Source organism: Schistocerca gregaria, chromosome 1 (assembly GCF_023897955.1).
Source record: "Schistocerca gregaria isolate iqSchGreg1 chromosome 1, iqSchGreg1.2, whole genome shotgun sequence".
NCBI classification, from domain to species: Eukaryota; Metazoa; Arthropoda; class Insecta; order Orthoptera; family Acrididae; genus Schistocerca; species Schistocerca gregaria.
The window spans coordinates 375,304,603-375,327,205 of NC_064920.1; the positions used below are offsets into that span (position 1 = coordinate 375,304,603).

General features: G+C 43.0%; 1 protein-coding gene across 1 annotated transcript in view; it reads right to left on the reverse strand.

Annotated features, from left to right (window-relative positions):
• Nucleotides 1–19,394: 19,394 nt before the first annotated feature.
• LOC126347322 (transmembrane emp24 domain-containing protein bai) overlaps nt 19,395–22,603 on the reverse strand; it is a 28,852-nt gene continuing 25,643 nt past the window's right edge. The window contains exon 5 of the mRNA XM_050002261.1: nt 19,395–19,939. Within this exon, the coding sequence (XP_049858218.1) occupies nt 19,818–19,939 (122 nt within the window). The 3' untranslated portion in view covers nt 19,395–19,817. The remainder of the gene's footprint in view (nt 19,940–22,603) is intronic.

A 22,603-nucleotide genomic window follows, 5' to 3' on the forward strand; every position in this document is an offset into this window, starting at 1 on the left:
CTCTCTGGGCATCATCCTTAGTAATTTTGCCCAAACCTTCCGGAAAATTGAGACTTTGTGTGGACTTCAAGGCAACAGTGAATCCACAACTAGTGATTGCAACTTTTCCTTTACCCCACTCGGAAGATCTTTTTGACAAACTGTGTCCGGGTAAATATTTTTCGAAGTTGGACCACGCAGATGCGTACTTGCAAATACCGGTGGACAAAAAATCCCAGCACGTTTTGGTGGTTAACACGCATCTTGGGTTGTATCAATTCAAACGACTGCCATTCGGGTGTGCATCCGCCCCTGCATTGTTTCAGCAATATCTACAAACTGTTTGTGCGTCGGTCCCTACTGCAGCAAATTATCTGGACGATATTTTTATCTCCGGAAAGACGGAAGAAAAACATTTGGCCAATCTCAGAACATTATTTCAGGTCTTGCGACAAAATGGTCTTCACTTGCGGAAGGACAAATGTGTGTTCTTTGCTCGTGACTTGCCATACTTGGGACATGTACTCAGTGCCCAAGGCATACATCCCAGTCCAACACATCTCTGTGCCATACAAGACTTGCCGTCGCAGCAGAATTTGAAGCAGCTACAGAGTGTGCTGGGAAAAATAAATTACTACCACCGCTATGTGCCGCATGCCTCTTCCATTTCAGCTCCGCTTCATCGCTTACGCCGTAAGGGTGTTCCGTTCGTCTGGACGACGGAATGAGACCATGCCTTTCGCCGGTTGAAATCGGCGTTGATTTCCAATACTTGCCGTACGCCATTCGATCCCCTGAAGCCCCTCTTGTTGATGGTGGATGCATCGGATTTCGGGATCGGTGCTGTGCTTGCGTACAAATATGGATCGCACGATCGCCCTATTGCCTTTGCGTCCAAATTGCTCTCGTCTGCGCAAAGAAATTATTCACAGATCGAGAAAGAAGCATTGGCTCTCGTATTTGGTGTTACAAAGTTTCATGATTTCTTGTATGGTCGTCACTTTAGCATAATCGCAGACCACAAACCTTTGACATTGCTTTTTCATCCAACCAAGCCTGTACCTCGACGTACAGCACAGAAATTCATTCGCTGGTCTATTTTCCTCTCGCAGTACTGCTACGATATCTTGTATTGGTCCACTGCTAAGCACAGAAACGCCGATGCGTTGTCCCGCTTACCTGTTGCTGAGGATAGGGCATTCGATTCCTCTGAACTTGCTTGCATGCTCATTGATGCAGAAACCGATGACTTGGTCGAATCGTTTCCGATTGATTTTCGTCGTGTAGCTACAGCCACAGCTGCCGACCCTGTCCTTGCTCCCGTTCTGCGTTTTGTTGCTACGCAATGGCCCTTGTCAAAGTCACGGATCAGGGACCCGTTGGTTCGCCGATTTTTTGCTCACAAGGAGAGACTTTTTGTACGACGTGGTGCTTTGCTGTTGCGTTCTGATAATGATCAGTCCAGGGTCGTGGTACCACGTTCGTTACAGTCCTCTGTCTTACAGCTTCTCCACCAAGGACATTGGGGTATAGTGAGAACGAAACAGCTTCCTCGTCAGCACTGTACTTGGTTCGGAATCGATTTAGTGATTACGAATATGTGCTCTTCTTGCATGGCGTGTGCCGAACAACAATCAGTACCACCGTGGAAATTCTTTGCATGGCCAAAAGCCACTTCCCCTTGGCAACGCTTACACATCGATTTTGCTGGTCCATTCTGGGATGCTCGATGGTTGGTTGTGGTAGATTCATTCAGTAATTTTCCTTTTGTCGTCCGGATGTCTTCCATGACGTCATCTGCCACCATCTAAGCGTTATATGCTATCTTATGCATTGAAGGTCTTCCACAGACTATTGTTTCCGACAATGGCCCACAATTCATTTCTGCAGAATTTCAGTCATTCTGCAAGGCCAATGGTATTCAATATCTGACGTACGCGCCGTTTTCGTCACAGTCAAACGGTGCCGCTGAACGATTGGTCAGGACTTTCAAGTCACAGATGTTGAAGTTGAAAGAGTCGCATTCTCGGGAGGACGCGTTATTGCTCTTTTTGTTCTCGTATTGCTCTCAGCCCCGAGATGGTCGCTCGCCGGCTGAGTTGCTCCACGGTCGTCATCATCGAACCTTGATGTCTTTGCTACATCCGCCGCATCAGGTTCCTGTGCAGCGGCAGACACCTGCTTTTGCTCCAGGCGATGTTGTCTACTATCGCCAATATCGAGGTTCACGGCGTTGGCTCGAAGGGCGCATTCTTCGCTGCCTCGGCAGCGCTATGTATCTGGTTTTGGGGGCCTCTGGTGAGGTGCGTCGGCATCTCAATCAGCTGCGCCTCTGTCGTCGCACGGGGTCTGCCGCTCGCCGTCTGATTTCAGTGATGGTGCCATCCGGTCAGCGCCCCGGGGACCCATCTACTGGCTCGCCTCAGCCCCAGGTGTTACCGACGCTGCCTTCCATTTTGCCCCATGGCGACGCGCCGCCGCCACTGCCGCCGCCGCCACCGCCACCGCCGCCTGTTCTCCCGCCAGCGACGCCCGCAGTGGACACGTCGCTGCAACCGCCGGGCGCCTCCCTTGGTCACGCGCCCCCGATCGCTTCCCGTGACCAGCTGTCCTCCGACATGGAACTCTTGCCTGCTAAGGACCATATGTCGTCTTCGCCCGTCGGGTGCCCCGACCCGATGTAGGTCGACCCTTCGGCCCCTCCTGTCTCTCTACGGGCGCATACACCGCATGTTGGCGTGCACCCTGGAGTAGGTTTTCAGGCGTTTTCTAGCTCCCCGTGGTCCAAATGGCAGGGTGCGGGTGCCACAGCCTCGCCTGTTGTTAGGCTCCCCACCTTGTCGCATATCTCAACATGGGGCGGAAGCCTTATGCCACAACCGTACGCCGATTTGCGGGGGAGGAATGTGGTGTCACCGCCAGACACCACACTTGCTAGGTGGTAGCCTTTAAATCGGCCGCGGTCCGGTAGTATACGTCGGACCCGCGTGTTGCCACTATCAATTATTGCAGACCGAGCGCCGCCACACGGCAGGTCTAGGGAGACTTCCTAGCACTCGCCCCAGTTGTACAGCCTACTTTGCTAGCGATGGTTCACTGCCTACATACGTTCTCATTTGCCGAGAAGATAGTTTAGCATAGCCTTCAGCTACGTCATTTGCTACCACTTAGCAAGGCGCCATTATCAGTTACTATTGATATTGTGAACTATGTACCGTCAAGAGCGACGTTCGTCATTAATGGATTAAAGTTAAGTATTCCACCAGCTACGGCCGTTGTTTCTAAATTCTAATTTCCTTGTCCTGTTCCAGACCTCACGCCAGTCTGCGTGAGCTAAATCGCGTGCCTTTCGGCCTCCTCTGGTAACACGGCGTTGGCTCTCCTGCCAACGACAAAAGTCACTGTCATTGCTGTTTACATATCTTCTTGGTTTGAAATGGAGTCATTCAGTGTTGGGCCAATAATAGCAAAAAAAATGATAGATTCATTTTTGAAGACATATTCCAGCAGTTTATGATGGGTACGCGGAATTACGATCAAGGTCCATCAAAATTTGAAATGTAAGGCCTTCTTATAGAGGAATGGAAGAAGCATCATGTGGTAAGGTTTGTTTTTGATAAAAGCGATCAAGGTGCCTGAAAATCTATGCTTAAGTTATCTTGAACTTGAGAAAAACATCCAAGATCCACTCAGTGCTGAGGAAAAACGACAAAGATCCATTTCCTACTTAGAGATCTTTTCTTCTCCTTTTATGTTACATCTTACAATGCTGTACCTTCAAGTTACTGGCTTTTCAACAATACTTGCAGTCACTCACACATTGTATACGAAGTTCGAATTGTTACATTGTTTAGTAATAAAGCAATGACGGACATAGCATTGCGCCACAATGTGCATCTGAAGAGATTGGGAGGTAGTTTTCTTCATTAAGTTGAGCAGAAACACCCATCTGTTACCGAGATTGTGCATGAAGTTATTTCTTAAGTGAAATGAAAGCAGCAGAAATGTCAGGGAATGAACATTCCTGTCCTTCGTAGAATACAAGTACAATGAAAAGAAAAGTGTTGGACCGTACTTCTCATTCTTCAAAAAGATAATAGGCCCTGAGCCATGTGACAGGTGACAACTGTAAGTGCTTATGGTTGAGATGTGTCATTTACAGAAAGGAGTAAATTAATAAAGGAATACAGTCAGATGACTTCCTTTGATATACTAATTTCACCTGACTGCTCTTATGAGTGTAAAGCCTGCGATGGAAAACAGGCCAAAGGAAAGTCCAGATGAAGCTATATATTTTTCCTATGTCTATAACGAGCGTATTAATAGAGCTGGACAAATACAGGATGTTCAGGCATGTCAACAAGTATTCTTGACATTGCATGCCATCACCAACACGTCTTACTTCTCTTAAAAAGGCATTGACAACTAGAAGGAAAGCACATGTTGAGACCAGAGGAAGACATAGCACTAGACCAAACAAACTTAGAGGAGAAACCATATCTAAAGTGTGTCAACATGTACAGCCAGTGAGAGATTGTAATTTACATTGTACCATTCCTGATGGCCAATGGTTATGTTCACCAGAAGAACTTAACATTCAGAAGTTGCAAGTTATATTCAGAGAAAAATCCTCTAAACTTTGCATTAAATGTACAATATCGATTGACTTTCGTGATGGACAACAACTTAAATTTTGCGTACCCCAGAACTTACACATGTTCAGTGTGTGACAAATTTAGAGGCGACTGTTCAGATGGACACCGAGAAATATGCACCTCAGATACAAATGTCAAATAAGCAAAAACTACATAACAGGAAAGTAGACAAGTCCTACGAGATTAAACGTCCAAAAAATTGCGATTAACAAAAGCAATCTGTGTGAATTATCAGAAGAATCTTACACTTCCTAATATTTCAACCCATGAAGCATATTAAGGCACACAGCTATCATTTTATTCCCTCAGTATTCATGTGCTTTCTTAGTATGGTTGGTTGGTTGGTTTGTTTGTTTAAAAGAGGGGGGAAAGTGGCCAAACGAAGTCATTGGTCCCTTGTTCGTAATAAAACAATGCCAAAAGTTTGAGAATAAAATAGATGAGATATACAATACAAAACGGAAAGACCACAAGAACAAAGGCAAGGCAACGAACACTAAAAGGAACAAAAGAGGACAAGAGAACAACAGAGAGATACAATAAACCGTTAAAAGAGTAAAACAAGGAAGCAGATTACAGTGGCTAGTCGACCACGAAAATAAAAAGGAAACGCTAGCCACCCTGCAACACATCAAAACCTTCACCCTAAAAGCACTAGGGTGGAGGACACAGAGGGACAAAGGACAGGCGTTAAAACTCAGATCGAATGATAAAACGATAAAACGCATCCTCACGGATGAAACGTAAAACCAAATCAGCCGATGAGGCGTTGTCTGCTAAAATCAATGATAACGAGTCTGGCAACCAAAGATGAAGTCGCAGGGCAGCCAAAGAAGGACATAGCAGAAGAATATGGACCACTGTCAACCGGGCACAGCACCAACACTAAGGTGGGTCTTCACGGCGGAGGAGGTAGCCATGGGTCGCCCATGCATGGTCAATGTGGAGCCTGTAGAGAACCACAGAGTCCCTGCCAGATGCCCTCATCAAGGACTTCCACACATTTGTGGTTCTGTTAATGGCTCACAGTTTGTTGTGGTACTGAGATTTTATCATTCCATCTCCCAAAGCTGAAAAATCTTACAGTGTAATAACGAATGCAGGTCAGTTGGGGAAGATGCCCATCTCCAGAAGTGGTTTCCATGTAGCCTGTTTGGCCAGCTTGTCAGCAGGTTACTTTCCTGGGATTCCGACGTGACCAGGGGTCCAGACGAACACCAATGAACGACTGGACCATTCCAGGGCACTGATAGACGCTACCAAAGGATGAAAAGGGTAGCATTGGTCGATAGTTTTCAGGCCCCAGGGCGTTAAAGGAGACACTGAAGTGCACAAGAAATGGCCACCAGCTCTGCTGTGAATACACTGCAGCCATCGGGTAACGAATGCTGTTCAATACGCCGCCGTGAATGTAGGCAAAGCCAACGCGACCATCAGCCATAGAGCTGTCGGTGTAAACCACTTCAGAGCCCCGGAACACATCAAGAACCGAGAGGAAGTGACAGCGGAGAGCTGCAGGGTTAATGGAATCCATAGGGCCACGTAAAGGTCCAAATGGAGCTGTGGCCGAGGCATACACCATGGACGCGTACGTGAATGGACCCGAAGTAGAGGTGGTAAAGGGAAGGACTCCAGTTCAGAGAGAAGGGACCACACACAAACTGCAGTCGTTATCCCAGACCTGGGCTGCCAATGTGGGAAATGGACTGCCGCAGGTGGGTACAGGAGACTGTAATTCAGATGCTCAGGGGAACTACAAATGTGTGGTATGTAACTGGCAAGCAGTTGTGCACATCTGATCTGCAATTGGGGTTACCGGACTCGTCCTAAAAGCTCCTGTCGCTAGTTGAACCCCACAGTGGTGCACAGGCTTGAGTAAATGCAATGCTGAAGGTGCTGCCAAACCGTAAACCACACACTCATAGTCGATTCGGGATTGGGCACGGGCTCTGTAGAGCTGCAGCAGCGTAGAGCGATCTTCACCCCAACTGGTGTTGCTCAGGAAACGGAGGGCATTGAGGTGCTGCCAACACTTCTGCTTAAGCTGACGAAGATGAGGGAGCCAAGTCAATCAAGCATCGAAAACGAGTCCTAGGAATCGATATGTCTCCACTACAGTGAGTGGATCGTCATTAAGGTAAAGTGCATTACACACAACTTTGCAGCCGTGGGCTAGAGCCATGACTCCGGCTTGTGGATGGCTCCCTGTAGGCGCCGCTCAGCAACACCAATACTGGAGCAGCAGTACGAAATGCAGAAGTCGTCTGCATATAGAGAAGGTGAGATGGAGAGCCCGACAGCTGCTGCTAGACCGTTAATGGCCACTAAAAATGGAGAGACACTTAATACAGAGCCCTACGGGACTCCAGTCTCCTAGATATGGATAGATCTATGGGAGGCACCAACTTGGACACGGAAAGTATGGAGCGACAGGAAGTTTTGGATAAAAATCGGGAGCAGCCACCCATACAATGTGGCAAGGATATGATGTCGCCAGCTAGTGTCATATGCTTTATGTAAGGAAAACAAGATGGCAAACAGGTGTTTCTGTCTGGAAAATATTGTTTGGATGGAAGACTCGATGGACACAAGATCATCAGTGGTAGAGCGACTCTGGCAGAAGCAGCCCTGACATGGAGCCAGCAGGCCACGAGAATCCAGGACCCAACCCAACTGCCGACATACCATACGTTCCAGCAGCTTACAAAGAAAATTGGCGAGCCTAAGGGCCGATAGCTATCCACATCAAGCAGGTTTTTACCAGGTTTTAGCACCAAGTTGATGGTGCTCTCCCGCCATTGGGATGGAAAGACGCCATCGCATCAGATCTGGTTGAAGATGATGAGGAGATGTCACCTGTACTCAGATGAGAGATGTTTAATCATCTGGCTGTAGATCCAATCAGGCCCAGGAGCTGTGTCGGAACAATGTGCAAGGGCACTGAGGAGTTCCCACTCTGTAAATGGGGCGTTATAGGATTCACTGTGGCGTACAGTGAATGAGAGCACGTTCCCTTTCAGCCGTCATTTGACTGTGCGAAATGCTGGAAGGGGGGGGGGGGGGGGTTAATTCTCTGACACACAGGCTCGAGCAAGGTGTTCAGCAAAGTGCTCTGCAATCGCGTTTGCATTGGTAGATAACACGCCATTTATGGCAACACTGGGGACACTTGTTGGGACTGGTACACGAAAAGATGTTTGATCTTTGCCCATATTTGGGAAGGTGACATATGGCATCCAATCGTTGAGACATCTCTCTCACAACACCCCTTCTTCCGTCGTTTGATAAGGTAGCGAACACGGGCACGGAACTGGTTAAAGGCTATGAGGTGCTCCAGGGAAGGGTGCTGCTTATGCCACTGTAGAGCTCGCCAACGCTCCTTAATTGCTTCAGCGTCTTTCGGCGACCACAAAGGGACTGTCTTACGCCTTGGGCACCCTAAAGAGCGGGGGATCGCGTTTTCTGCCGCAGAAACAATTTTTGTAGTCACCTGCTCAACCATCACATCGATGTTACCACGTGGGGGAGATTCAGCGGTGACAGCAGAGATGAATGTCTCCCAGTTCACCTTGTTTAAAGCCCATCTAGGTATGTGTCTGTGGGCCTGACATATTAGTCACATGCTGTGACAGAGCAGAGTACAGCGAAGGTAGGTTGCAGGAATCCAAAATCATCTACAATACGCTTTAAGGTTAATATAACACTTTATTTCTACAAAAAAGAGAACTATTATTTAATTAGTTGTGCCTCCTCTGTGCAAGTAAACTGACAATCTATTACTACTCACAGAATGCAGGCTAAGTATTGTCTTTCTAATACTCAGTACTGATGTTTTTTTAAGTCTGCAACCAAACTGGGCTGACCAACAATGGGTCACTGGTTAAATCAGCATTGACAGGAGGTGACAAACTCTAGGTGTGGTACTGCCTGCTGTTTCAATTGGCATATGAGACAGTACCTTCTCGATACTGTTTTCCGTGGGCCTGACACTGGGGCAGTGAAGGAAGCTGGGGAAGTGGTCACTACCACACAGATCGTCATATTCTCTCCAGTGGATAGATGGGAGAGGTCCTCGTCTTCAAATTGATAAATCAATGACTGAATAACTACCATGAGCCACACTGAAATGTGTGGCAGACCCAGTATTTCAGAGGCAGAGGTCGAACTGAGACAGTAAAGTTTCGACATCTCTGCCTCGGCCAGTAAACATGGTACCACCCCACAAGGGGTTATGGGCATTAAAATCTCCCAAAAGTAGGAAAGGTTTAAGGAGTTGATCAATCAGTGCAGCTAATACATTCAGGAGTACTGCACCATCTGGAGGCAGACATACATTGCAGACAGTTATTTCCTGTGTCACAATTATTCTGACAGTCACAGCTTCAAGAGGGGTTTGAAGGAGCACGTGCTCAATACAGACCGAGTTTAGGACATAAACACAAACTCCACCTAACACTTTATTATTATAGTCACTACGGTTTTTGTTATATCCCTTATAGCCGTGGAGGGCAGGGGTCCGCATTGCCGGGAACCAGGTTTCCTGGAGGGCAATGCGGATAGCAGGTATAAAGCTTAACAGTTACAGTAGCTCAGCCAGGTGGTGGAAAAAACCGCCACAATCCCACTGGAGGATGATGTCATCATGACACTGGGAAGGCATGGAACATTCAATGAGGCAGTTTACCCCTCAGGATCACCTGCTGCCACCGACTTTTTCCTGCGCAGTCTATATTCATTTTATCTGAGGGTCTGGCGAGATCTAAGTCCTCAGCAGACACAAAAATCTCCACCCCATCCTCAGACACAAAGCTTGTAGGTAGCGGTGGTGTGGGTGCCACCGCAATTTCCTTGGTCTTAGGGGTTTTCTTTTTGGATTTCTCTCGCTGCTCCTTGGGGTTCCCTGGCTGGGAGTACTTCACTGGTTCAGTCTCCGGGACTGAGGATGAGCGTGAAGCCCCACGACCAGCTGCTTTTGGGCTCTTCACCCACTGGTGGGTGTCGTTTTCCCCCACTAGCAAAAACCCGGGAACAGAGTGAACCAAGGAACCCCTTCCTAGCAAGAGAAGCTGAAGAAAACGTACACTTCTACAGCTTAAAAATGGGGACAGATGTCTCCGATGGTTGGTGGATTGCTGCTCCCGAAGTAGGTGGTGCAGGAGCAACAGAGAGGGAAATGCCCCCCCTCCCCCCCCCCCCCCCCCCACCATCAAGGAGGCAGGTGTAGTCTTCTGGCTCTGAGAGGTGACTTGGGTTGGCGGAGCAAGCAAGAGAATCTGAAGAAGACTTACACTTCTCCGGCTTAGAAATGAGGATACCGTATTTACTCGAATCTAAGCCGCGCTTTTTTTCCGGTTTTTGTAATACAAAAAACCGCCTGCGGCTTAGAATCGAGTGCAAAGCAAGCAGAAGTTCTGAAAAACGATGGTAGGTGCCGCTAAAACTAACTTCTGCCGTCGAATATATGTAGCGCTACACAGGCATGCTTTGTAGGCACAAAGATAAATACTGGCGCCAAAACCTCTGCGTCAGTAAATAAATTTTTTTAAAAAGGTGGAAGACGAGCTTTTTTTCTCCGCCCCTAGTTTCGACCACTGCATTTTCATACATTATCCAACGAAGTAAATACAATTTCCATGTTGTTCATCTTCGAATGTTGAAAAATTTCAATATACTACGAAAATCCGACAGGCAAGACTGTTTGGGATGTTTGTCAACATAGCCAACTCTACGTTCTGAATTTTTTCCGGGCCTGTCAGAAGAGATTGTTGCTAATAGGAACCTGATGAAATGTGAATCACATGCAGTATTCTCTTCACCATAACAATAATACGAATATAAACATTTTGCTAAGTATTCTTTCGTGTTTGCTGCTATCTCATTTAAATCCTGTCTACCTAATAAACTACGAAACTAGAGTGACACAACAGCAAACGCGGAAGAATATACGTATCGTGTCATGTTTATATTCGTATTATTCTTATGCCTAATAGTGATAGTCAGAAATGAATCACGGCAACTGACTAGATGCTTAAATCTAAGATGACTAATTTCTGTGCAGAATTTGATGTACTAAAGAAGCGGCCGCAAAGATTTTCAAGCTGAGAAACATTTTCGCCTAACTCTCGTTCAGAACGTGTTCTAGCACACGTAGTCTATTATTTGGTTCTTGTTGATCATTATCAAAGAAAGCAGCAGTGTAAGTAACAACAAATAGCAGTCTCTTGCCATTGTTTCGCTAACGATACGATTCCCCTCTTTTTTTTAAAAAAAAAACACGCGATCTAGTGTTTCGCACAAAAGCAAGCTATGCCGCGAGCGGCGACAGGCCGTTAACACGTACTATCAGGATGCGATAAACAATGCATGACACAGTACAGTAATGCATTTTCAGCTTAGAGTGACGTAGACACCTATAACAAAGAAAACGGCACTTAACCAGATCAAAGCAAAATAAGCAATCCATTCAAACCAGACGAAGCACGTGAAAAAGTAAGAGTACCCGTATAAATACGGACGGAGCGCCTGACGCATAGCAATGGCTACCTGGTAAAGCTTAACTGCTAAGCTTACGACTCGAACCAAACTACTGTAGTTGTATCGTCAATCATTCGACCTAAATTGTGTCTCATATTACAATGGACCAACTTTGTTTTGATTTGGAGGTGCAGCCTAAAGCTTTTCTCCCCCCTTGAATTTCGAGTCTCAAATTTCAGGTGCGGCTTAGAGTCGGGAATTTTTTTTTCTTTATTTCGAATCTCATTTTTCAGGTGCGGCTTAGATTCGAGTAAATACGGTAGATGTCTCCGATGGTTGGGGGGTTGCTGCTCCCGAAGTAGGTGGTGCAGGAGCAACAGAGAGGAAAATGCTCCCCACCATCAAGGGGGCAGGTGTAGTCTTCTGGTTCTGAGAGGTGACTTGGGTTGGCGCAGCTCATGGTGCCAGAACTTCTGTAGCGGCGGCGTAAGATGTCATACGCACTCAATGCAGGCATTCAACTTTCTCTTAGCCTCAGTGTAGGTCAGTCAGTCCAGGCTCTTGTACTCCATGATTTTCCTTTCTTTCTGGAGAATCTTGCAGTCAGGCGAGCTAGGCAAATGGTGCTCTCCGCAGTTGACACAGACGGGAGGCAGAGCACACTCCTTCCATGGTGTGGCCAGGGACAGGAACAATTTGGGGTCATACTTCAGTCGCATTGAATTGGACTCATGATCACTTAGAGACTGCTGGTGGACTACACTTTAGCACGAGTCATCCACCCTGACGCCACCCACTCCGACCCAGGGCCCTCCCCACAGGTGTCAGACGCAGCAAAGGCCATCTGGCAGGATGGCCATTGCCAGGAGTCCTGGTGCCACAGGGGGATGGGCACCTACTCTTTGGTATACACGGGGAGTTAACGGCACAGGCATCAGCGCAACGATCCCTGTGTGGTCAGGGGGCTACAGCAAATAGGGTACATGGCGGCCCTACCACAGCGGACTGGCTACCGTGCTGGATATCGGGTGCAAAGAAGTGCATGGTCATCATAGATGCAGAAAGCGACACTGCATAGTGCATGGCGGAAAACGCACCCCGGAAGGTATCCACGCTCAAGAGATGGAGAATGGGCAGTACCGCAATGTGACGACGATAAAGTGGGCTGAAGATCTCAAAGCACGATGCACCATGTAAGGGGCACTTCCCCAATTGGCTCGCTCATCGGGAAAAGTTTTGAAGAATGGAGATCAATCCCTACAGGGGACCATCACATAAAGCCTAAAATGTGTGACACTCCTTTTAGGCACCTCTTACGACAGGCAGGAATACCTTGGGCCTCTTTTAACCCCGGGACACGCAGGGGGGGGTTCTTAATTTATCAATATCGCAAAACAATGGCCAATCAGAACGATTAGTTCACCCACAAACAATGTAAGGTGGTATTTTTGTTGTAACAACCTTCATGACTTGAAATAACAAAAACACCTGAAGGTAAGGGTTTCGGGCACCTAAGATGGTGAACATCGGCTACAAGTTTTTGACATCATGACAGCTGCCCTTATTCTTACAGCTACTAGTCTCAGAACACTTCCTGCAAATGTGACATTTCGACTTCAAGTGCAGTATTGACAATGGCAGGAACTGGTATAGACATTCGTAAGCGTTCAGTGTGGACCTCTCTAACATGGGTAACACATGCCTTTACCGGCAGAAATATACCAACCGGAAGTGTCACTGGTTTACACAAGGATGTGTGAAATGAAATATTAGTGACAAGGAAGAATATAATGTTATTGTCCATCATTTCACTCTCAGCAATTTCAGTTGACCTCTTAGGTTCCTGCCTAACCCCACACTCTGAAGTCACCATATTTTCAGAAATAAATAATCAAATACACATTTCATCTTTCGTTTTCTGATCAGACGCAGATGTTAAAATTACATTGAATACTGCAGAAATACTGGTATTACATTCACAGTAAAAGCCAATAAGGTGTTGACAACAGTAATATAAAATAATAATAGTATTTTGTAAGAGGTAAACTTACATTCTTCGACTCCATACACCACAACATTATTTGTCCATTACACATACTGCCTATTCATGCTATAATAGTCTTTAAGTCTCTGTTATCATAGTATCTCTTCAAGGCTTGTATCGTTGATGAGGTATTAACTGACATTTAATGATAAGGGTGACATGTTTACAATACATTTTCAATGAGTCATTGCCTTGAAAAGGTCATACTGCAAGTTATAATTCAAAACAGTTGGATATGCCAAAATAAATATGGTGCCTCCCAAATCGGTTGGTGATAACGCAGTGAGCCCGTGATACCATACTGCATGTGACGTCAAGACGACACCATGATTGCAGAAAGTACTGTGAGACAAGTGTTATCCTGTTTGCCTCTTTGAAGGTATTCTTGGCTGTTGATATTTGTCACTATTGACAACAGATATCAACAGCCACAAATCTCCACACTCATAAAATGCACCAGCTTTCTTTAAAATTTGTTGTGCTTCATAAAGTTTATTTAGTCCTATGTTCTGGTTGTTGTCAACAGTTGCCACGTATTCCACTAGTTCTTTACTGTGATATCGATTGGCGAAGTAACGTCTGATGGGGAGCTAAGACTTCCTATTATTCAGTCTTGTTCACCTTACTATTTCAGTTCACTCACCAACCTGTTCCAGTCGAACTTCGTTCCTCGAAGTGCTGCACTTACTGCTGGAAGTTAAGAGAACGAATCCAATATGCAAGTCTCAAAATAAATGAGAGGCTTCTCATTAAGTCTGGTATATTGTGTCAACTGAATGTATCCTTTTTGTCACAACCTCAACAATTTTTTTCTCCCACCCGATTCAGCCGGTCCTCCTCAATGCAGCATGCCACCTTCCTACTCTTTGACCTACTACTACCTGATGGCTCCAACCACATCTCTGCCCATCAACCACCAACAGTACTTGCACTTTGATAGTTTTCATACCAAGAACTACCTCCCATACAGCCTGGCTACCCAGGGACAGCATATCTGTAGTGACAAGAACCCACTTCCCCAGTATGCTGATAGTCTCGCCAAGGCCTTCACAGACAGGCACTATCCCCCTGACCTAGTCCACAGACAGAATTCCTGTGCCATTTGCTCTCACCCCAAATCCTCCCACTATCCCAAAAACCAGCCACAAAGAAGTGGCCCCATCACCCATCAACAACCCGCACTTGACCTGAACCTGATCCTTTGCTAGGGCTTTGATTACCTATCATGATGCCCTGAAATGAGGGGAATCCTACCCAAAATCCTTACCATCCCTCCTAAAATGGTGGTCAATAGCCCACCCAACTGCCACATCTTAGTCTGTACCTATGGCACTCCCAATCCCTATCCCTTGTCACAAGGATCCTACCCCTGCAGAAGACCCATGTGCAAGACCTGCCCAATCCACTAACCCTGCACTTCCAGTGCTGTCACACGTTTATCCTACCCCATCAGGGGCCAGGCCACCTGCGAAAGCAGCCATGTTATTCACAAGCTCTGCAGCAATCATTGCACAATGTTTTATATTAGTGTAACTACCAACAAGTTGTCCACCAGGATGAGCAGCCACAGCTAAACTGTGGTCACCAGCAAAGTAGACCACCCTGTGGCACAACATGCAGCTGAACATAATACACTTGATTCAATGGCTGCTTCACTACCTGAGCATTCTGGATACTTCTCTCCACCACCAGTTTTCTGAACTGCACAGACGGGAGTTCTCCTTACAACACATTCTCTGCTCCCATAAACATCCTAGCCTCAATCTAAGGTAAGATACTGTCCCAACACCCTCCACCCACCAGTTTCCAACCACTGTCACATCACCTCCTCCCCATTCCCATCTTCAAGTCTGTTTGCCACTCTCTCCCAATACACCCACTGTTCTTTCACCAGTCCATTCTTTTTTCACCCTGTTTTCCCCATCTCCATGCCCCACAACCTCCTGCTTTCACTGTAATCCCTGCAGACTCTGCCAGACAGCACTCCTCCACCCATACACTGCTATCCCTTCCCCTTCTTCGCCCCCTCTATATTGCTGCTATCATCCCATGTGATAGTTGCATTATGGCCAGAGCTACCAGAGATTGCACTCATGTATGCATGAGGTGTGCTTTCTTGTGTGCGTGAGAATGTTGTGTGTTGTTCTTTTTACAATGAAGGCTATGGTCAAAAGCATTTGTGTGTCTAATTGAGCCTGTCTGCAACTTAGCGTGCTATCTTTACTGTAAGTAACAATCTATGTTTTCCTACATTGCTTGATTGTAGCAAGTTCTCTCTTGTCCCTGTGATGTCGTAAGCATCGTTACAGCCACTCTTCCTCTACGTTGTGCACCGTTATTTCCAAGGCAGGACCTGACAACATGCAATAAACTGCCCAACAACAGGTACTGCAAACATGGTACAACATTATCATCGTACTGGCTTGAAGATATGCTGTGTCTATCCATTTCATGATGCATGTGAATAAATAAAATATACATTCAAACATTAGATTATCCAGTTAATTACTAGAAAAACTTTTATAGTGGCAATCATCATTTGTCGGTTCAAAAAGCGCTTTTGCAACACATCACTTCACCAGAGTAATATGTCACAAGATACACTTCACTGTAAACAACATTCCATTAACTACGTATTTGAGTGACATTCCTGTCAATGGGTTGTAATCGCCCAGTCTTACAAGTGTATGCATACATTTTCAGATAGTTTGTTAACATTTTTATCGTTTTCCTACAGCCTTCCATTGCAGTGTGTGTTTCAGTATTTCATACATAGTTAATACGGCTAAATAAGCCAGTCTCAATATATTCAGAAATTAAACAACAGGAGACACGAAAATTACACCCCATAAGATACTGAGAAATTCATACCCTACCTTACTTGAACCAGAGAGTTTCTGTTATGCTGTCTGCTGCAGTGAAGTTCATTCTAATAAAGAATTATCCTCGTATTACACAGATGTGAAATTACAAGTAGTAAAAGTTTTGGATGCTGGAGTCTACTACAACTGGTGAAAATCAGTGTGGTGAGAAAACTGAATAGGGATTTCTCATTGCACCATGAGACTATTTCACAATTATCCAAATGATTCTTAGATGGAAATTGAAAAATGTGATGGGCTCACCGTATCCTATACTGTGCACTGCTCAAAATCTTGAGGTGTTCTATTGATAGACCAAATAATTCTGCTTTTAATTTTTTTTAAAATACATTATGCAGATTGTTATGCACAATAAAGCGGTGCTACAAAATGGCCAAATACCTGCGTATTTCACTGCCTTCTCATCTCTGGATGGATGTACAATCAGTCTGTGGATTTTGTGCTCAGTAAAAGTATACCTAGAGATGAAGTGAAATATTTGTGTGTGAAATATTCTTCTGCCTCAAACGGATTTGGTATCATAAATAGAGCAGAGGAAATTACACACTTGACAGGCTTCTATTGACCGATTTCTACACACAGTGCAGTACTCAGTGCCTGTTGTGCCACTAATATGCACAGGTTACTTTTTATAATACTTCATATATTTCAATGCAGATAGTGTGCCCTTTTCACCACACACACCAGCATGAGATGTGACATAGCTCTATGAATGTACTGGGTATTATTAGTCAAAGAACAGTATTTACATTTGTGTGTTTTCTGTGTTATTTTACTGGGAAAAGGATTACTCTGAAAGGTAACAAGTTTTCTTTCTGTGTCTACCTATTGACAACTCAACACTTCTGCTTTTCAATGAGTGGTCTCCTTTAATCTAACAATATTTAGATTCAGTCATTTATTCACAGTCAGAAACTGCCTACTTTTATACAAAAACTGAAATTTATGATCCTTCCCGATTTCATCAGATGGGTCAGACAATATTGCCTATTCTGCAAAGGCCATGTTTGTTGATGATAAGACACTGGCATAGAGGATCATTCTAACCTATTCACACCTAAACTGTCTTAAGTTCAAAGATGGCCATTTGGCTGCACATAAGCATACATTGTAAGTTTTTTAATTAGAACTGTCTGATATACAGATTTATAAAAGCCATTTGTCGGTGGACTACAAGATAAATGGCACATCACTGAATAACAAGCATGACAATTTTTTTTTGTGGTTTTCTGTAATACACACAATGGTATAGTCACCAACCACTGTTACTTTCTTGGGTGAAATAGTGTTGGAACTACCCAAATATCAATAATTAGGACAAAATGTAGGATTTCTCATGATGTAGACAAAACTCCTCTTAAAACTTTCTCATCTTTCTGAAAGATGAAAATTGTGTCTTGAAGAGACCCATTAACATTCAGTTCTTAAGTTCTCAAATGCACGCTGTAACACTCATTACCTGCCAATGTAAAGCAGTGATTAATTGGAAAATTTCACTGCTACACTGGAGTAATTCTGGAATTCTGAGGACCCCAATGCACCACACATAGTTGACTCATCTCAATAGCAACTGAAGTTGACTGTCTCCAAAGAGCCATAGTTGAAAAATTCAATGCCATTATTGGAAGCAGAAACAAATAAATAATAATAATAATAATAATAATAATAATAATAATAATAATAATAATAATAAGTAGTAGTAGTAGTAGTAGTAGTAGTAGATGTTACCATAATGGAAGGTGGTATAAGTGTGCCACATATTTAGTGGTGATAAAATTATGCCTATATTTCAAACTGACTTGATGCTGTAGGTAAGAACTTTTGAACTTGCATATTTCACTACTGCAGACTGGGTCATATTTAGGTTAATTTTGATATTTCATACCCTTATTACAGTTACAAACAATAGTTCTGCTGATACTGTGATATCTTAAAAGTATCTTTGTACATAGGGAACAATGTAGTTGTCTGCAAGGCAGAGCAAATAAACAGTGTAATGTAAAAAATCTGACTTAAATTTAACTATTATTTCCTTGTAATATTTCTCTTCTTCTCATTGTCACTTTCTTTTGTTAAAAATACTGATTACTTTTAAGTTAATTTTTTATGTAAAATTTTAGGAAAATATAAATCAAATGATTATTTCTCAGCATAATGTACATTTTATTCAACAGTGTTGATACCTCTTTCAGAACAATTAGTTTCATGTAATGAGTAAAATTTGTAAAACTACTGAAAATAGTAACATTAATTTTTTATGGATCATGCAAGAAATGAAACTGTTTCACATCTTTGATGTTGGTGTGTTAATATCAAGAGAAATACAGAAGCCTGCACTGCAACAAAGATCATCAGGACATGTAACCAAATAACAGCTTGAAAAAACTAAATGAGCAACATAAATGAAGACACAGAAGCCCAGAACAACAATGAATCTCTCAAAAATACAAACTCCCTCTACAACAAAAATAATATCAAATGGTGTACCTTGAAAAAACATTACACTTAAAAGGTTGGTTTCAACTTCACATGGATTTACTAGACGTGGTCCAGTCCTACTGGAGGTGGTATGCTGTTGCCTTCCTCCAATTTTAAAACCGAGTTCCCCAGCTAGTTACAAGGGAATCTAGAGTTTTGTGTGGACTCCAAACAACAATGCAACTATGTTTTTCACACTAACCCATACTGTTGGATGTGAAATAATTGTTATGTAACAGATAAAAATCGTAGTACTGACTAGGGGTTGAAGGCAAGACCTTTGGATTTGTTGTCTGACATTTCTTCAGTAAGCCAGACTTAAATGTGGAAAATGAATGTGAATGTCGTACAGTATGGGACACTTCAGACATAATTCAGAAACATCAACTTTATTTACATTTATACACCACAAGGTGTCTCACAGAAGGTGGATGACAATACACTGTGCAACTAAATAGTCTGCCTTCATGTTCAGTTCACAAATGGTGTGCATGGAGCAAGACTATTGCTAAGCCTTTGTATAAGATCAAATTTGTTAATTTTGCCAGCCGGTCATTTCATGAGAGATGTATGGGAAGACATAGTTCGTAGATCGATTTCCTGAAATGCAAATGGTTTTAACAGTACATGCATAACGCCTCTCTTGTTCTTTAGTAGTTTCCTTCAGCCAAGGCACAATTCAAATATAGTAACCTGACATAATCTGCCACCCTACTTTTACATAAGCTGACTTACTTCTGATCTCTGACATCAAATACATGGGCTCATTTTTTTACTAATCAGTCTCATTACTAAATGTCGCTTCAGCAAAGCAATTACTGTACATAACGTATGCTCATACTACTGCGCATAAAACTCCAGGATGGAGAAAATCGAAATATCTTAAATAAATATTTTTTAATAATTTACAGCATGTTACAAACATTTTAAGAAAATGTGCACTGTAACAAATATTGTAAATTTCAGTTCTTTTGTACAAAACAGCTTTTAAGACAGCACAGATAATGAGGTTCACAAGTTCTGAAGAATGTTTTGTCAAATACATTTACAGTCGAGTAAGTAACAACTTGTGACAATGCAATCATACAACTCATCCGCACAACACAGTGAAACGAAACAAACAATTAAAAGAAGTCACACAGTCCAATGTAATTCAACTCACATGGATGACGTGTCACATCAAATTCACAAACAACTCAAGTTCATGTGCTGCCAGAGTTCTTCACTTGCTGTAGTGAGAAACAGCAGACATGAGGATTGCAAAGCCACTATGGTTAATTTACACCAAATCACCAATGATGACAATTATTCAATAAGTTTCTTGGCTTTGAAAAATCTTCGTAGGTACAAAACCTGCCATGTCGCCAAACCCAAAAGACAGCACATACTGAAAATGCTGAAGTAAAGGACTCGGCTATTTGTTGATTCTGCAAAAGAAAAGAATTGCTTCTTAATAATACTACCAACACATAAAAAGCAAAATATTCAGACATTCACAACAGCAGAGCAAAGTAACAAAAATCTACATCCAGTTACAATGTGTATGGCATACAGTAAACATGACAGCATCCTATGCTGTTGGCTGTATTCCATATATTGATAATATCAGGAAAAATTATTATTTCTTTCTTTCATACCCAATGTGATTTCATTGTGCAAATTCCAAGAACTTACAATGTAATTCTATTTGTAGGGAATTCTGTAGGTTCTGATGAAATAAATTAACTTAATGTTTTTTTATTAAAACTGATTTCTACGGGACAATCAAAACATTTCTTACTCATAGTCCTCAAATAAAGTCACATTTCACAACAGGTTAAACAAATATTTTCAGTTTATACAGCTGCCATATTAACAGAATGTGGCACAGTATTTGTGAGGAACTAAATCCTACACTGGGATGGGCGAAGGAAAGGAAGGGTAAGGGTAAGGAGAGAGAGAGAGAGAGAGAGAGAGAGAGAGAGAGAGAGAGAGAGAGAGAGAGAGAGAGAGAGAGAATTCAGCCTTCACGATTATGTTGGCAGAGCTTTTATTGGGCATAGTCTAGTGCATAAACAGTGAATGCTCAAATAATAGTCAGTGGAATCTCACTTATCAAGACTAGGTGGGGCCATAGTTCATTCGGGTTATCAAAAAACCGAAAATTCTGTCTAAATCACAACATTGTTTAAGTGCCATAAACACACCGACTGCCATACAAACACACTAATCACATATAATTTTAACACACATTTTAGGCATTTATTGAAGAAAAAACAGTTTTATTCATTGAAATAATCAGCAACTTTCTTTTGAGCTAGATTCATAGGTTTATGTCAATAAGTTCAGTTGAATTTGTTTCCTATTAAATGCACAAATTGTATAGTGGACTTACAAGAGGCTGGTCATAGATTAATCACTAAAGTTACAGAACCAAATTCAGCAGCAATGCTTTTAAAGAATACTACTCCCTCCTTCCTATGCAGAGTATCTTTTCATCCACGGGCACTACTAACTTCTCTCTCTTTGATGATGTTTTACACTTGCAATAAACAAAGGCAATACAGTACCGTACAATTCAATGGTAACTTACTGACTGACACCGTACCAGGATCTGTGTATGGCAATAGGTTAAATTTAAATCTAATGATTGTCATTATTAAAGTTGGGTTGGGTTGTTTGGAGAAGGAGACCAGACAGTGAGGTCATGGGTCTCGTCGGATTAGGGAAGGAAGTGGGCTGTGTCCTTTCAAAGGATCCATCCCGGCATTTGCCTGGAGTGATTTAGGGAAATCACGGAAAACTTAAATCAGGATGGCCGGACGCGGAATTGAACCATCGTTGTCCTGAATGCGAGTCCAGTGTCTAACCACTGCGCCACCTCGCTCGGCTGTCATCATTAGAGACCGGGTTACATTCATCATGGAAACTTTAAAATATGCATGAAATATGCTTTAAAATGCATGAAGGTGTCGAAATATGCAAGATCAAATAACAGAAAAACATGGCAGTTATTGCATGCATTATATCTCAAAGTCGAACCTGTACATATCAATTATAAGGAAGAGCATTGGACACGCAAAAGATCAGTACATTTAGGATGCTGATATTTTCTGAATACTTTCTGGTAGATTTTAGGAAGGGGACTTTCTGGGGTTATTTTTTAAAAATTTGTAGATTGGGGATGCACACCGTGTTTCAAGAATTGTTCCTTCTTTGCTATTGTTGTTGGTAACAAGCAGATGCAATGCAAGTGACTTGCAGCAAAACAATTGATATGTAAAGCATCAACTTCAAGATATGTCACGTGCAGAAGGGCATGCTCAAAAACTCTGTAATATTTTATTTAAAAAGCAACATACAATCATGAATTTTTTTGAACAGCATTAACCATTAATTTATACAATTGGACCAAAGCATTATTTACAATTTTCCACTGCTGTAAACAAACGATCAAGTACGGTCCCAAATTTTCGGTAGTAAGATTGTGTCTTTGATCACTCAAAACATTTTTATAAGCAAGAAAGGACCATTCTACATCAACTGAGGTAACTGGGCAGTATTTGAATTTGGATGCTATGTTGGCATTCATTGTTTCTGGTAAAATTTCACCGGTCCCATTAATACAACTATCAATTTGGCACAAGGCTTCAAAGCCTGGGATATTGTTTAAAATGTTTTAAACTTTTCTTCAAGTTTTCTTGGGAATATTTCTGGCAATGAGGAGTTCACTAGAATAGTTTTATTCATTGGCTGAATAGATTCATTCAATGTCAAACCCTGAGTTTCAAGCTTTTTAATACTTGCAGGTACATGGGAAAATGAGTGCTAATCACAGCAATGTCATTAAAAGCTTTCTTGCACTGGCAAACTGCCAAGGCCTCTGTATTATTGAAGCCATTTACTACCACTCTGATGGCCTTGAAATGTTCATTGTAAAACACAGCTTCGGCCCAGGTACCCCAACGAGTTACCATTGGTTCAGAAGATAACATTTGGTAGTTTTTCTTTGTAGGTTTTGATGCAAACAGGAGCCTTCAGAAACACTTTCTTTGTTGATGAAATCAGTTTATTTACATTCACAAAAGTGGAACATACTTCTTCAGCAAAGG